Source organism: Aplidium turbinatum, chromosome 12 (genome assembly GCF_918807975.1).
Source record: "Aplidium turbinatum chromosome 12, kaAplTurb1.1, whole genome shotgun sequence".
Classification (NCBI taxonomy): Eukaryota; Metazoa; Chordata; class Ascidiacea; order Aplousobranchia; family Polyclinidae; genus Aplidium; species Aplidium turbinatum.
Window position 1 is genome coordinate 21,179,153 of NC_137483.1, and position 17,197 is coordinate 21,196,349.

The following is a 17,197-nucleotide window of genomic DNA, read 5'->3' on the forward strand; positions in this document are numbered from 1 at the left end:
CTGCTTTGCGTCTTGACAGAATGTGCTGTTTTCATTATGGAATTTTGAGCGGTATGTTATTATCGGTTATGACCTGAAGTAACCTCTGATGACGAAATCTGTATTATGTAACGTGTTTTCTGGAATCATTTTCCCTACGTGACTTTCTAGAGACTTCTGTTGTTTACATTTAAATGCTACGTGACCGACGATGAGTTCGTATGATGCAACACTACGTAACATTCTCGAGGTTACTGGACTGAACAACCAACTATAAATAGTGGTGTAGTTTGTGTTATTATTATTATGATGATTATTATTGAGTTGGTTATGAGAGTTGTGTTATGAGTTGTGGATTAGTAGTTGATGCAGAAATTATTGTTGATTGAGAATTGAAGTAATCAAATACAAGTAGATGAGAATTGATGCTGATATAATTTCTGATCAAAATTAGAGTTATTTGAGAAGCCGTTCGTTAAAGTCCTTCAAGAAGTTAGATTATCATTCCACTAGTAGAATTATTCGACATTTAATTGACTGCTTTTCGGTTATAACCCATTAAACTACGTCATTGAATCTTTCCAAGTCTTTTTCCTGGTAAGAGATAGAAAGAAAGCGTGACAATAGATTAGCTATCAGTCGCAGATCTTTTCCATTTAAACCTATATCAGCCAAACATTGCATCAATTTTTCGTGTTTAATTCGGTCAAAGGCCTTTTCGTAGTCTACAAAGCAGGTATAGACATCTTTATTGATTCGGTTGTAACGTTTACATATAGTTCTCGTATTGAAAATTCCTTCCCGTGTTCCTTTTCCAGGCATAAAACCACTTTGAGTTTCATTAATTTCATTTTCGATGATTTTTCTATTTCTTCTGAGAACAACTCTCAGCAAAATTTTTAGTAGGCTATATGACTCATCAGACCAAGGGTTCTAAATTCTGTACACTGTGTGGCTTTTGGCTTCTTCGGCAGTTTGACAAGAATGGATTCATTCATTTCTAGTGGTAGCCTATGTGGCCATTCATGTAGATGTAATTACATAAGTTATAAATATGTTTTAGTCCTTCACAATCCAGAGCTCTTATCATTTCTGTTGTTATTTGATCTTTACCAGGAGCTTTATGGCTTTTCAATTCATTTATGGCTTCATCAAATTCAGATTCCAGTATTGGTTCACCTTCTTCATTATTAATAACAGGAATATTTCCTCTCTCATCTCCATACAGGTCGCTAATATAATCTTCCCATCTTCGCGTCGCCAGATCTCGGTCGAAAATCATTTTTCCGTCTTTATCCTTGATGCAATTGTTTTGTCTTGCTTTTGACTTTCTATTACCAGTCATTTCTTTAACTTTAATTTGATGCATATCTCGTGACTTGTGCGTAGCTTCTAATTGCTCTATAGTTTCACACTGTTCATCCCACCACTTTTGTTTTGCTGTTTGGCACTTATGATTTATTTCTTTACGTAGCTTAAAATACTGGATGTTATTGTCTTTGTTTCTTTTTCTTTCTATCATTTAAGTCTAGAATCTCTTGATTCATCCATGGTTGCTTAGAGGCTTTTTTTTGTTTTAAAACTTTTTTGCTTGCATCATTCAAGTTCTTCTGTATTTCATGCCATTGGTTTTCAATCATGTTCTCAGTGTCACCTTCTTGTGGTCCAGATTCCTTGCTCAGTAAGGCAAATTTGTTGTTCACCAAAAGATTGTACTGTCGTTTCGTTTCTTCAATTGTAAGTTGATTCATATCTACAGTAAATATTCCAAAATGGGGTTTCGTTTTATTTTTTTCAGTTTTATTTGCACCTTTACAACAACTGGATTATGATCAGAGTTTATATCAGCTCCAGGATACGTTTTGGCTTGTTTTATTGAGTTCTTGAATCTTTGATTTATCATAATGAAGTCAATTTGGTTACGATATTGATCTCCAAGGCTATGCCATGTGTATAGTCGTCTAGGTGGTTGTTGAAATAAAGTGTTTGCTATTACCAGCTGATTGAGTTTGCAAAATTCCAATAGTCGTCTTCCTCGTTGGTTCATTTCTCCCAAACCATAATGTCCTGTTATTGGAAATTCATATTGCTTTCCAACTTTCGCATTCCAGTCTCCCATTATGAACGTAATTTCATTCCTTTTGGTGTATGATAAAACATTGTTTATATTGTCATAGAATGTTTCTCTTTCTTCATCTGTGTGATCTTGTGTTGGTGCATATACTTGTATAACATTTATGCTGAAACGGGTTCCTTGCAGTTTCATCATTATAATTCTGTTGGACATTGGCCTATATCCCATCATTGCAGATACCACGCTTTTCTTCATTAGAATTCCCACTCCATGCATATGTTTACATCCGCCTGAATAGATCATTGCGAAACCATCATATGCTATTTTACCATTATCTTTCCACCGTGTTTCACTAACTCCCATAATGTCAATTCCCATTTCTTTTATCTCCTGTTTTAAATTGTCATAACGCCCTATAGAATGCAATGTTTGTACATTCCATGTTGCTAGTTTGAGCATCTTTCCTCTAATTTTCAGACAGCCTCCGTCAGGCTCATGCCGTCCATAGGGCTTTGGGCATGCGCCGTCATTATAGTTGTCCATACTGGTAGATGGAGATGCTCCTTCCCTGTAGCAATTGAAGGATGTCTCTGCAGAGGCCACGGATCGATTCTTATATCTCATTTCATTGTTACTGACGTTCATTGTAGACTACGGATAAAAATACTCGATGAGGCTCCACTCTCTTTCGAGGTGACTGGCCGTTACTCACTTTGTCAAGAGTACGCCTTAGCGAGCCACATCGCTTTGCTGTTATACGCCTTTAGAGCCATTGACCCGATTAATGAGTTCATTTGCCTCTCCAGCCGATCCAATCTTCATGCACTTCATGGGATTGACTTCCCAATAAAACATGCCAAACGCAAACAATTTAGACATGCGCCTCACTTAGTTTAGTCTGGCAGTCGAGCCGTTACCAGGGTGTGGCCGTTGGTGTGCATTACCAACTACGTGGAGCCATAAGTGAGACTTAGGATTTCAGTGGAGGACCAAACTTCTCTACCCACATCAGGGATGTGCGACTGGTAGGAACAGAGGTGCTACCTCCCATGAAAACCCCGATATTATCAACACGCATAAAACTTTTATTTTATATAGATGGTTACATAATATTAAATTCAAAAGCTGCAAGCCTTAATCTTAAACTGGTGTTCTGCCACGATTCCCAACAATATACTGGTACAAAATTCAAGAAATACATGAGCATTATCACCATCACGAAAAAACAGTATATGATATACTAAATGTAGCAAAGGTCTAGAAAAAGGTAAAAGCGACAATAATTGTAAGTAATTTACCGCAGACTTAAAATTGCAAAATGTGGTCACATGTTCCATAGGCTCCCGAAATGATTGCTCATCGGCTTGTGTTTTAATTCTTAATTAAAACCTTGCTAAACAGTTTAGAATTAACTGTCTTCAATTTTTTTTACAGTACAGTATGTACGCGAGATGAAGTTTTTATATTGTTGTTTTGACAGGATGCGCCGACTTGTGCGCGACTCTCGATTGCACAACCTCCCCAGCTGTGGCTACGGGTATGGTCGGCTATACGATCGGTACAGTGGTTGAGTACATGTGCAATGGTAATTCTGTCGGCATGGCAACTTGTGACAATGATGGATTAAATGACGACCCGCCTGAAATGTGTTGTAAGTTTGTCATTGTTTTATGTATTGCAGTCTATTGTAGTGAGTGGTTAGTTCTTTCTTTTTTTCACCATAATTAGCATCTAAAAAACTCAAGATGATGAGTAACCATCGACACACAACAAAGTAACGCAGACATGTATGCCATGCTGGGGCAATCATTTTTCCTTGCCTTTACTGTTACACTACATACTTCCAGAAGCGTTACCATCATTCAAAATTTTCTGGAAACACTACAACAACCTCAACGATCGCAAACGCAACCAACATTACACACAGCAAGCATTCAGGCATCATTACATCTTTAAGTGATGCAGAATCGGGACAGCTTTAAATGTTTCTGACCCCACTGAAGAAGAGCAAACATTTAACTAAATATTTCAACAGTTCTATTTTCTGGCTGGTTGGTTTTGAATCTTTATCCTCGGACGGACAAAGCCTTGATTGGTTATTCCTGGTAGTTTCGCATATTTGTAGAGGCTCTTAGCATAGGGCCAGTTACCGAGATTGGCAGAGTGAAGTTTTCCGATTGTTGAAGTGTTGTTACCGGGGAATTATTCCATTCACTGTGTGCCTCTGAATAAGGCTAACGGGGCGGACGTTTTTCTCTTTAATTGTTTGCATATACACTCAACGTCGAAGAGGTGGAAAAGTTGTCTGATAGCAATGTTGGGTGTTTCCAGTTTTGAGCAAGTCTTTGTTTAATATGCCCAATTCCTACTACGGTTTGGTATGAAACAAAGTGGACCAAGTATTCAGTGGTGGGATTCGGATGGTTTGCACCGGTTTGCACAAACCGCTTCCTAAAACTAAAAAAACTATGCAGAACCGGTTTCTGGCCAACTTTTTCGAGTGGATCTAATGTAATCTCTCTACCCAAGGTGACAGAATGCCGGACGTGGCTAATTTAGTAATTCCGGACTGGAACCAATTTGGCTTAATGAGCGGGGACTACTGTATCATCATCATCATAATCCATCGTCGGTTTGTTCCCCACTAGTGGGGGTGGCCGATTGTTTCCGCGCAGCAATTGTTTTAATCCCTTTTCTCCATTTCACCCTGTCCCTTGCATCTTCCTCCTTCAGTCCGACTTTTTTAAATTCATCCTTCACTTGTTGTTTCCACGTTTTTCTTGGACGACCGCGTTTCCTCTTCCCATCCACCTTTAGATCTAGTGCCTTTCTAAGAAAACTTCCTTCCTCCCTCCTTATCACATGTCCATACCATCTTACTCCATTTGCCCTTGCCAGTTGGTCTATGGTCTCTCTCATCTCTAGCATATCCATACATGTACATGTACATATATATGTAATATATAAATCAAATCAAATGTAGTTATTACTATCTGAAGCCTTTACAAATTGTTTCACCTAACGGATCATCAGAAGGTCTGCAAAAAACATGTAAACAGTAAAGAATCGATAATTCTGAAGAGATATTAAATATTACAACTGTAATTTAATCTGCCAAAAAAATCTCTAAACCTGTACTTCCTGAGGAGATATTAAATATTACAACTGTAATTTAATCTGCAAAAAAAACCTCTAAACCTGAATTCCTGAAAAGATATTAAATATTATAACCGTAATCCAATCTGCAGAAAAAAACTCCAGAATTACTAAGGACAGCCTCCATCCGCCACGATAAAGTTTCAATCAATTTGTCCCATGGAAACCAAGCAACATGATGGCAACATCTATGACATCACAAAGAAGCAAAATGCTTGTTATGATCGGCGCATCCTGTAGTAATCTGAACAGAATGAACAAAAATTGTTTTTAAACCTGTAAAAATTAAATGAGATTTACAACCTGTAAAAATGAAATGAAATTCAATTTTTTCAAAATTATAACCTGTAAAAATCCCAAGGAATAGTGATGATGTAACCTGTAGTGTCCTGAACAAATGAAATAAAATCTGTTTATAAACCTGTAAAAATTAAATGAGATTTATAGCCTGTAAAAATCAAATGAAATTTTAAAAACCTGTGAAAATCAAAAGGAATTTATTTTATTTTGAAGTACTTGAGTTTAAATTTGTTTCTATGACGACATTTGCCGACCAGTTCCGAACGCTTGTTCAAAAGGTGGCCACTATCAGCCTTCAGAATAGCCAGCTTTTCAGCCAAACATAGGCCACAATTGTTACGACCACCACCACTATAAGGCCGAGCACAGCTGTGGATGGACCAAGTTATTTTAGGATCAACACCCTTGTCCTTAAGGTCCCAAACTGCCTTAGATAGTTCGGTACTGTTTCGTTTAGACCTATCCATGAAGGTACATTTATGGTTGGAAAAACGTTTTTTAAAAGTAGTTTCGCAACAACCAATGTAATTAAGAACCTTCGGGCTGTTATCAATGGTAGCTTTGTAAACAATGGCCTTCTGCAAGCATTGCCCATTCAAAGGACATTCTGGCCTCACCCTACAATTGCAACCAGGCTGCGATGGTATATTATCAGCCTGCAATATTGCTTTATTGTGGGAGGATATGACGCTTGCAACATTCGGAGTACAACTGTAGCTCAGCTTAATAGTATTACGGTTGAATATTTTGTGCAATCTATGATGGGGTGGAAAGTGTATGGAAACAAGTTTGAAAAATTCCTTACCAATATTGCTATCAACCTGCAAGCTGAAAGGAGGGTTAAACCATAAAATTTTCCGGCTCCTTTTCCTAAATGTTCGTAAGTTATTAGCCGGGTTGTAGCAAACTCTCTCCGCAAAACCACTTTTCAAAAGGGCATCGTTATAAACAGATGCGGTCTTATCAAATTCATTTTGGCCAAATGATGTGGCGGACAATCGCTTTGAAATCATAGTCGGGATTTGTTTCTTAATGTTGGGCGGGTGATTGGACTGGGCATGGATGTAAATTGGATCATTATTGGGTTTTCTATAAGGCCAGAATTTACCAGATAGCAAATTCAAAGTGACGTCAAGAAAATCAGTTTCAATTAGACCAGTATCCACAGTAATATTTAAGCCATGTTGTTTAAATAATTGAATGACATTCTTTCTCAAACGATCAATCTTAGGGCCGGATAAATTACGCAAAATAGCCAGACCATCATCACGATATAAGCCAAGCATGTCTCTGTCAACAATAGCAGAAAGTTTGTTCAAAAGAAACAAGCCGACCAACTCACAAATCTCAGCACCATCAAATGAGCCCATTGTAACGTCAAACAAACCATCTTTCTTAGCCCAAGTTTCACCACCATCAAAAAGCAACGATTTCCTAGCATGGAAAATTGTTTGTATGATACAATCATCCAAATCCATAAATGGTTTGGCAAACTCAATTGCTTTACACAAAAGTTCCTCCGTAATGGATGGATAAAAATCAACAATGTCAAATTTCATAAAGGTGCATTGACGTTTAGATGGAATAGCCTTAAACCAGGATAACACAGAGTCTGTGTTTTTCCATTGATTCAGTCGTGATGCATCACGGATGGTTACGTTAATAGAGTCCAAATATTGTTTACTTATACGGCCAATCTGGGACTTGGAAGGGTTAATCAACCTGCATTTAGGGTTCGATGTAAAATTTGGTTTATGATCTTTTAGCGTAATAAACGCTGGGTTGCTTGATACTTTTTCAACCCGATCATCAACCTTTAACGCCTTGGCAATCTTTTTAGCCTCAGTATTGATCGTGTCACTGATAGCAGGATTCACCTTTTTGTATTTTGCCGATACATTATCATTAAGCAATTTTTTATAATAATTTATAATCTTTTGGTTTCCATGGGACAAATTGATTGAAACTTTATCGTGGCGGATGGAGGCTGTCCTTAGTAATTCTGGAGTTTTTTTCTGCAGATTGGATTACGGTTATAATATTTAATATCTTTTCAGGAATTCAGGTTTAGAGGTTTTTTTTGCAGATTAAATTACAGTTGTAATATTTAATATCTCCTCAGGAAGTACAGGTTTAGAGATTTTTTTGGCAGATTAAATTACAGTTGTAATATTTAATATCTCTTCAGAATTATCGATTCTTTACTGTTTACATGTTTTTTGCAGACCTTCTGATGATCCGTTAGGTGAAACAATTTGTAAAGGCTTCAGATAGTAATAACTACATTTGATTTAATTCGCTCTGCTTTGCCTTTTTGCTTGGCATTGAGCACTTTTTGTAGTATTAATAGTTTTCATTGTTTTTATGTAATATATATATATTGGTTTTGTATGTTATATATATTGGTCATGTATGTTATATATGTACATGTACATATATTACATACATGTATATACATGTATACATGTACATACATACATGTATATACAAAAGTGTATAACACTTTTGTATATACAATTGTATATACATTGCATATAACATTCGTGATAATTTCTCAACTACAATATTTTGATATTGTTTACAGTTTCTATATTTTGTGGTAAAGCACAAATGTTATGTTTTTCAGAATAAAAACGACTAGGTGCTTATCAGTCATGCGAATTTTCCATCTTCAACAGCCAAAAGAAGTTTCACCAAAACCAGCAAAGTCTCTGGAAAGAACTTTGAAACAATTGAGCGTTCTGTTTCCAGTAGTGACTTTCGTTTTACTATTAATTGTAACTTTATCATGCTCATGTTTTTAATGTTTTAAAACTTTTTCAAAAAGGCTCAGGCAAATCAAGGTTTTTCATTTATATATAGCCTATATATTTTTTAGTTTATTGCAGAGGTTAGACATGTTTACTTTTCTGAATGATTTTAAGTTGTGAGCACATAATTGAAAAAAAAAAACAATAAACATTAATAGTACTACAAAAGTGCTCAATGCCAAGCAAAACGCCAAGCAAAGCGAATTACATCAAATATAGTCTCTAAAACCTCCACGGCCTGTTTCACCCTAAAAGAAGGATGGTCAGAAGGTCCTTATTCAAATAGAATCGATTTGTATCATTACTTGCATGTTTTGCTTTCTTGTGATTATAAGCTACCCCGACACAGGCTACACTGCCATTTTTCTTTGCACACTCTGACAAGCTTTATTTTGCACTCTACGTAAAGTTTATCTACTGGCTTGTTGATTGACAAGCAGCCTATTCGTAATTGCGTCACTCTTTGCGTAATAAGCTGCTGTTTGTACATTTTTTTCACATAGCAAGAATTTGAAGTTCTTGATATTATTAAATTTGCATCTAAGTTTAGAGTTGACAGCAGCTGTTGAATTAATCTCAAGAATAAACAGCTTGCATCAATCAGTCTCCAATCAAACGTTCCCATGCTTAAAAAAGCTGAGTTGTCACTTAAAATATGACACATTAGAATTACAGTACTGTGCCTTTGTACTTGGATTTGGTTTTCCTTCGTGCCCAGTAGGCTTGACAAAGGGGTCCAGGGCTACTTTTGGACCAGGAATGATTTTAGGGGCCTATAAGATTTCCAAGGACCCTGGGAACAAAGAAACCACTGCGTAATGTTTGGATATAGTCTAACGAGATAAAGCGTTGTGTATCTCTGATGTTTAACACTACCAGAAGCTGTCATGATTATTTCAAACCCGAATAGCGATTGGAACAAAAAGACAATCGATAAACAGTAGACAAGGCCGTTGAGAAGCTACTGTAATTCAGGCATGGAATCAATGGTATCTATATTTGTGTGGCCGTAATTGCAAACAAAACTTACTAAACATCACTATAACACGACTCTTAAAAAGTTAGTTATGGCATTCATTATTAATATTTAGACAATGGCATCAGTGAAACGGTTGTTGCTGCATCTTGATGATTAATTTGTCTCTTATTTGTTTCCACTTTCTCTTATCGCTCACTGACAATTACGTTGATCATATATCATCTGTTTAGCACATGATAAAGCGTTAATTATTATTCCATTGTGGTTGTCACAATCCAACTGAAACAAGTTTGATTGAAAAAATTAAAGTTTAATGCTGCGGTTTTTATCAGATGTTTTTGATTCTATGGCAAGGGTCTCAAACTCAAATTGCTCTGAGAGTCAAATAAAAACTTATAAAATACCCCGAAGGCCGCAATGCACACTGAACAGTCAATAAATAAAATAACACAGTTAGAACGCAATAAAAGAGGTAAGAACCAAAGATCGCAATAAAGAAATAGTAGTTTGAACAAAGAGTTAGAAAAAACATTGCAATAGTAGTGCAACAGCATGACTTTCCACGCACGTAGTAAAATGGCGTGACAGTAAGGCTTAGAAGGCGTATTAGGTTTGTTGGGCATTTTCGGTTATTTCAGAATGAATGTGGCCTATTTCAGAAAGAGTTTCGTTTTTCTTGAGATTTTTGTATCATGCTTTTTCTAAAATTTCCGTGCTTTTCCTTGTTCTTTTTCTCCATAGTCATCTGTCACTATAACACGTTGTTCCCATGAACCCAGATCAATGTTTGCATTGTTGAGGGAGACTTTCAGCTGATGTTTGTATCTCATTTTTAGTCTTCTGGGGGTCCTTTCCCTATCTCTAGTTCACCATAAAACATTATGTGAGGAAGCCTCGTAGGGTCCATTCGCACCACATGTGGTCACAGCGGAAAACTATAATATCTTCGTGGGAAAGCTGTAACATAAAATTCCCGGATCCTTTCGTCTGTAGGCTATGCGATGACACCGAAAAAATACTCTTCTGAAAACGTCTTTTCACGAATTGTTTTTTAAGAAAATATAGCCACAGGCTGTCGAAAAGGAGACGCAACGCGGTACGCCACTAAAACTTGTCACCACATTACAAATTACTAGGTAAAAGACGGAAATTTCGTCTAGTTGGTAAGCACAAGCAAAACAGTTTTAATATTTGACCAACCTTTCTGACGACAATTCTAAAATGACGAAACTGACTTGGGATATTTCAAACGCACGTAACCAACTTTTGTGGAGTAACAGTGATAAACATTGTGAAGCAATTCCCACAGGTGTTGAAACGGTTTGTGCAATGTTTTACAGGTGTTACAAAAGATTGTGCAATCTCTGCTCATTTTTTAGTGATATTCCATTACGTAAGAGACCTTAACAATTTTATGTGACGTTTCATTTGGAGAACGATTGTCCGTAACAAAGTGTCCTGTCCAGCAAAGGTGGTGTTGCAATATAGTGGTTTCTAAACTGGGCAAGCTAGCGCAATCAAGGATTGCATCGTTGTTAAGACAATCTTCCCAACGAGTGTCTAGCATTTGCCTCAGTTTCGTTTGCTGGAAATTTTCAAGACGTTTGATTTCACGGCGGTATAATGTCCAGGCTCCACAAGCATGGAGAAGAGTGGATAGAACGACTTCCCGGAAGACCATAACTTTTGTGCGAATAGATAGGCCTATAGCATGATTGTTGAAAATATGATGGCTAGGCTAAGTCTTCCATAGGCACAATGTGGTGCTTTTATACGATGTTCAATATCATATGCACATGATGGTGCTGTTGAAAGTATCCTACCAAGGTAGGAGAAGTAGTCTACTTCACCTAGAGGTCTTTCGTTGATATTGATCTCTGGAGATGTGTCGTCGTCTGAGCTTCTGGAGCCGAGGGTCTATCCTTTTACCATCCCAGATTCACGATGTTACCGGACTACACTGGAAGGCTGCTGGTGTGATCCGGTGGCGTTTGGTTGAGTATCCTAGTTTTATCGATGTTAACTTCAATGCCAAAATGCTCATAAGCGTTGTTGTAGATGGTGGTCGTTTGGAGATCATCAGGAGTCCAAGCAGGTGTGGCATTGTCATCGGCAAACTGTAGATTAACTCATGAATTGTATGAGCAGAGGTTTTCAACTTTACACTGAAGCGAGCAAGATTAAAGAGCCTTCCGTCCATGCGACAGCGCATGTTGATACCAGGAGAGATTTGTGGGTCTGTGGGACCTCGTTTAGCATTGCAGCCATATAGGCTACAGTGAAAAGCATGTACTGTAAGTGCAAGAACGCATCCTTGTTTGAGATCACCTGTAACAGGGAATGGATCGGAAAAGGCGTTTTAGTAGCAGACTCTGCCTCGCATGCCATCATGGAAAGCGCGGATCAGGATTGTAAAGTTGTCAGGGCATCCAAATCGAGCAAGAACAGACCACATGGAAGGTCGAAGAAATTTCTCAAATGCCTTTTTCAGATCCCAAAAGAGATTGTTGTTGTTCTTGACACTTTCTTGGAGTTGTCGAGCACAAAAGATCATATCTACAGTGCTCCGAGAAGGTCTAAAGCCACATTGAGACTCTACGAGTACAATGAGTAGGCTACATCCTCAGCTAGCGTAATAAGACGATCGTGCAATCTAGCCTACTGCTACTAAATCTTGCTAGCCCACTGCTACCAAAAACTAGCGTGCCAGTAGTGGCGCTACAAAAGTAGCGTACAACTGCCCACTTCTGGTTTTTATGATTAAGATTATTACATCTGGTCAATGCAATTGTAAATTGAACATCTGAGGCCATACTCACATGTTCCCTCTTGAAGAGCGCATTATATTATTTTACATTTTCTTCAACAACGAAAAAAATTGCTATTAGGCTATCACCTCTGAACTCGAAGTTGGTTTCGTCAAGTTTAGTGGCACGTCGTATCTGTCTGTGATCCAAATTCAAAAGGACATCGGTTCAGCACAGCTCGGGGTGTTTTTTCAAACGAGACAGTCCAGTTGAGTGAGGAATGAACCTCGTGGATACATTTAACTGGTTCCCATCTTCTAATATTCAAACTTACGATACAAAACCATATCTCTGTTTAAAAATATTGAAACAAGACAAATTAAATTTCTCGGCCCGTAATAATCTGTAATTTCTCGGCCTACCATGCCTGCTTCAGGTAGGGGAAGAACTTAGACCAAAAGTTTTTGTTATGAATCCATACTCATTTATCACAAATCCTCAAATTAAGGTTTAATAAACAAAACATACGATATAGCTGAACATAAACATAGCGGTTAACATCAACATAATAAGGTAGCAGGTATTAACTTAAATAAAGAGGTTATACACTACAGCTTACAAACTAAAGATTACATGCAACTGAAATGTCTTCACTACTAAACAATCTGCTGTATGAAGCAAGCTACGCTTCTAGAACACAAGTAAAATGTCGCGGCAGGTATTTGATTGTTTAAACGAGCAATTACCTACGTCATAGTACCGCAAGGAGAAGCAATAGAAATGATTAGGCACGAGACAAAATACGAATGGTTAGTTGTAATCTACAACATTCTCCCCTGCCAAGAAATCGAGTTCAAACGGGTATTTGTATCATTCATACATCCATAGGCGTCGATTTTTTCTTAGAAGAGAGGAATTCTGGGTGGGCAAGAGTTTTCAAACAGATTTCATTGAATGTGTGTTTGCAAATTCGCAATGGTTCAGTCTTCGAAATGAGCATATTTTTACTTCGGCAAAAACGTTGCCGAGGCCAAACGGCAAAATTTGAAATTGCCTCGGCAATTACTGTGAATATTTATTAGGAAAAGATTGTACTAAAACATGTAAAACGAGAAGCGAAAAATATACTAGAGTAGTCTATTACGAACGCATTGTTTGATTTGTTGTGATATAATAATACCAAAAGTAGTGATAAAGCGAGCAACGCGATACGCACGCTGTTATGGTAATTCACGTTAAAAAACTCACCGGGAGGGGAAAGTAAGTTAATTTTGAGTTGATTCAACGTTCGAGTCAGCACAAATCGATTTAATTTTTCCGGCGGGTTATATTGCGTAACAACAATGCCCAATAAGAAATTTACTTTTGTTTTACATGAATTCAACATTCTAGCGATGTTGAATTATCATAAAATAACGTGAATTACTCAACCAGGTACAGGTAACATATTAATAGCTTCCTGCGAGAAGATCGCCTCGATTTACGTAAGTTTATAAGCCAACATAATTTCGGCACAATTGGGACATCTGCGAGTAACACAAAGTCTGTTTGATGAACTAGTCAGAATCGGTATCATCAGATGCTGTATCAGCTGGACGAGATAACGGAAAGCGAGGCGCAACAAGGAGTAGATGCTTACAATAATTTGACGTCTACTGGAGTTAAATCAATGCAAATAGCAGGCCTTGAAACACCTTTTTTTTCCGGCGGCCAAACGTGTCCGACTGAAGCAAGCTGTTCGGCGGCCAATCACAAGCACATGGCGGCCATCGGAACTTCGACACACATTTTTACTTCGGCAGAAGCGAAAATATATACTAGAGTAGTCTATCACGACCGCACTGTTTGATTTGTTGTGATGTAATAATGCCAAAAGTAGCGATAAAGCGAGCTACAAGATACGCACGTGGCACGCTGTTGCAGGAATTCACGTTAAATAACTCACGGGAAAAAGTAAGTTAATTTTGGGTTGATTCAACGTTCCAGTCAGCACAAATTGATTTAATTTTTCCGCTCGGTTATATTGCGTAACAACAATGCCCAATAAGAAAGTTACGTTTGTTTTACATTAATTCGACATCTAGCAACGTTGCATTATCATAAAATAACGTGAATTGCTCAACCAGATACAGGTAACAAATTAATAGCTCCCTGCGAGAAGATTGCCTCGATTTACGTATACACTAACATAATTTCGGCACAATTGGGATACTGCGAACAACACAAAGTCTGTTTGATAAAGAACTAGTTGTCAGAATCGGAATCATCAGATGCTGTATCGGAGCACGAGGTTGTCGCGTCATCACTGGAATCAGACACATCAAGAGGCTCATAGCTTGGCTGTAAATCTATATCGTCTTTGCCGTTCGCAATGAAGCGTCCACGTTTTGCGGCTTGCGGGCTTTGATACCACTCCACAGGCCTCTTTTTTTCATAAAGATCCATCAGGGTGTTGACTAGGGAATAAATCTATGTTGTGCCATAACGACTGGGAGGAATGTTTAACCCTAACATTACAAGCGCTCGTGTGGCCTCGGTATTTTCATTGCCGACGCTAATGCGCCATTTGCCGACTTTAATTTTGAAGACTGAATTTATCGCATTAATAAAGTGTATTGTGGTGTCACTTGCATCCAGCTTATCGTCAGACATCAGCTGCTTGATCACTCAATAATGTTAACAATTCAAGCATATACAGGGTGTATTGTTATTTATCGAGTGCTTTAACTCTTTTCTAGTCCTTTGTGATTATAAGTGGCAAAGTACTACTACTTTATTTACAAGGCCGCTTGTGTAAAATTTTCTCGGAACTTCATGGCGGACAAATGCGGCCGACGGAAGGGCGAGACCCGGCGGACAAAATGTCGGTTTTTGTAGGTTAATCGCGGCGATGGCCGCCTTCAGTTTCGAGGCCTGAATTATAGGGTGATATTTTTATAAAAGATTCTCCCAGCTGGGCACGTGTCTAAGCGCCGGCGAAGTAGGAAGTAACCCAAATAAAACATCCAGCAATCGTAAGATTGAATCAACATTCTAGTCTGGTGTAGTCTAAGAAAATTAGTTTTTTCTTGTAATCTTGTTGTCCTTACAATCACCTCGGCAATTGCCGACGCTAATTTCGAAAAGTGTGGTTAGTCTTTCTCACAAAGACTGCGTTTAGCGTCGCTGCAGCAATTACGCTTTAATAGGTTGGATGTTTTCTTTCTTGCATCTTGCGATCTTATGAGCGCTGCTAAACTAAACAAACTTCTTTTATGTTTTCCTTTGCGACCTAAAAAGCGCGTGACTCGTGACCTGTTATCTTTAAAGTGGCGCCTTCGGATTTGCCGCATTTGTAAAAGCGATTGTTTTTAGTACGTCTTTAGTTTGTATCGGTTATTTTATTGTCATGTTCATTATGATGTCATATTCACATTCCCTTACGCTGACCGGGAACTGAAGTTTGATTGTGACGTAACGAAAGTGAGACCATTCGGAGAAAAGATCAAATTGCCGACGCAAATTTGGAGAAAAGATCAAATTGCCGACGCAAATTTGGAGAAAAGATCAAACGTGGCTTTCTCTCACCAGGAATTGCCAGCTGTGGCAGTTGCCGTAGCAACAACAATGCAGTGCGTACCGCCGTTTTTCCACGCAGCGTTGTTACGGAATTGCTTTGTTCTGTCGGATACCTAGCGAGAGACATAGCGTAAAACAAGAAGTTGCGCTGCAGTTGGTTGGATAGTCCAGCGTTTAAGAAAAACGGAAATAATTGTAACGAACACTTCATAAGTGGCATGAAAACAGGGTGGACAAAACATATTTTGCCCACCCTCGTTTCACGGCAGGGTGGGCGTCGCCCACCCTGCCCACCCTATTTCGACGCCTATGCATACATCAAACGATCAGGAGGGCGCCTTATGCGGGAAGAACGCCTCAGCATTGATTCTTCTCTTGTGTTAGGCTCTTCATTGACTTCAGAATGACGATCAACTTCGGTGTTTGGTTCAGCACCTCTCGTATTGCTGTGATGCATTTTATCAACGGGTGAATCGCTTGCAACGGTTTCATCATTGTACGATTGATCATTAATGAAAACAGAAGTGTCAGAATCAGTTGCGCTATTTTCGAAAGCATTTCTTTCTCCCACAGGAGCAACATCACGCAATGATACAGTAGTCTGGCGACCATTCGGTAATCTCACAAAAGCATACGTTGGAGTAGCATGAATTAATTCTACTTCATCTACAGCAGGTTCATATTTGCTCGTGCGAACGTGGCGCTTCAATAGAACAGGACCAGAAGTACTGAGCCAAGTGGGATTTGATGATCCCAGCATGGAGCGCCGACTAAACTTCATAAAGCGCTCGTGGGGAGATACATTGATCGCAGTACAGAGCAGTGAACGTACGGAATGTAATACGTCAGGCAAAACACTTTCCCATTTTGAAATGGGCAAATTGCGCGTTCTTAATGCAAGTTGCACTGCAGTCCAAATAATATTATTATAGTTACAAGCAGGGCCGTTGACAGGATTTCTCGGGCCCGGTACCCATTTATTTTCGGGCCCCCTTCATTGACAATGTTATGAATATAAAGGTTGTGTACAAAATTTTATTGATGTGGAATATCATTTATATATTCTCAAAGATTTGTTGTATCCACGAATTTCCCCAACTGTGCAATTACGCATTAGGGATTTCTCCATAAACCGCAAAATCCTTGCTCTCAATCACGATCTTCGTCGATATGTTCAAAATTGTTGGAGGTTTCGACTGAAATTAATTCTTTGTAAAGTAGAGTAGCCGTAGAAGAGTAAAACATTTTTGGGGGTCGAAAATAATTTTTCCAAATTTGTCTTTGCATATATATTTTCAAAAATACAAAGTTATTCACAACCTCTGAGAGTCACCAATTTGGCCGTGTACGAAATACAAGCAAAAAAAAAACACGTACATCAGCAAAACAAGGCTGAACTTACTTTAATCTACGTTCATAGACCTGCCTGTGTCCCAATTAAATGAACCATCAAATTAAAACATTCTTATGTATCACAAAAAATATACAGTATATTAAGCCTAACTGGATTCAAAAAAATTTGAACTGAGACTTCAGCAATAACTGGATAACAATAATTGCTGAATATTCATGTCACCAGATTATATGAAAATCT

At 38.2% G+C, this 17,197-nt stretch overlaps 1 protein-coding gene across 1 annotated transcript in view; it reads left to right on the plus strand.

Moving 5' to 3' along the window:
- The window catches only part of LOC145781073 (sushi, von Willebrand factor type A, EGF and pentraxin domain-containing protein 1-like), a 32,260-nt gene extending 23,773 nt beyond the window's left edge, over positions 1–8,487 (plus strand). Inside the window, exons 3-4 of the mRNA XM_082592812.1 lie at positions 3,534–3,704; positions 8,136–8,487. Coding sequence (XP_082448938.1) covers positions 3,534–3,704; positions 8,136–8,137 — 173 coding nt within the window. The 3' untranslated portion in view covers positions 8,138–8,487. The remainder of the gene's footprint in view (positions 1–3,533; positions 3,705–8,135) is intronic.
- The last annotated feature ends 8,710 nt before the right edge of the window (positions 8,488–17,197 follow it).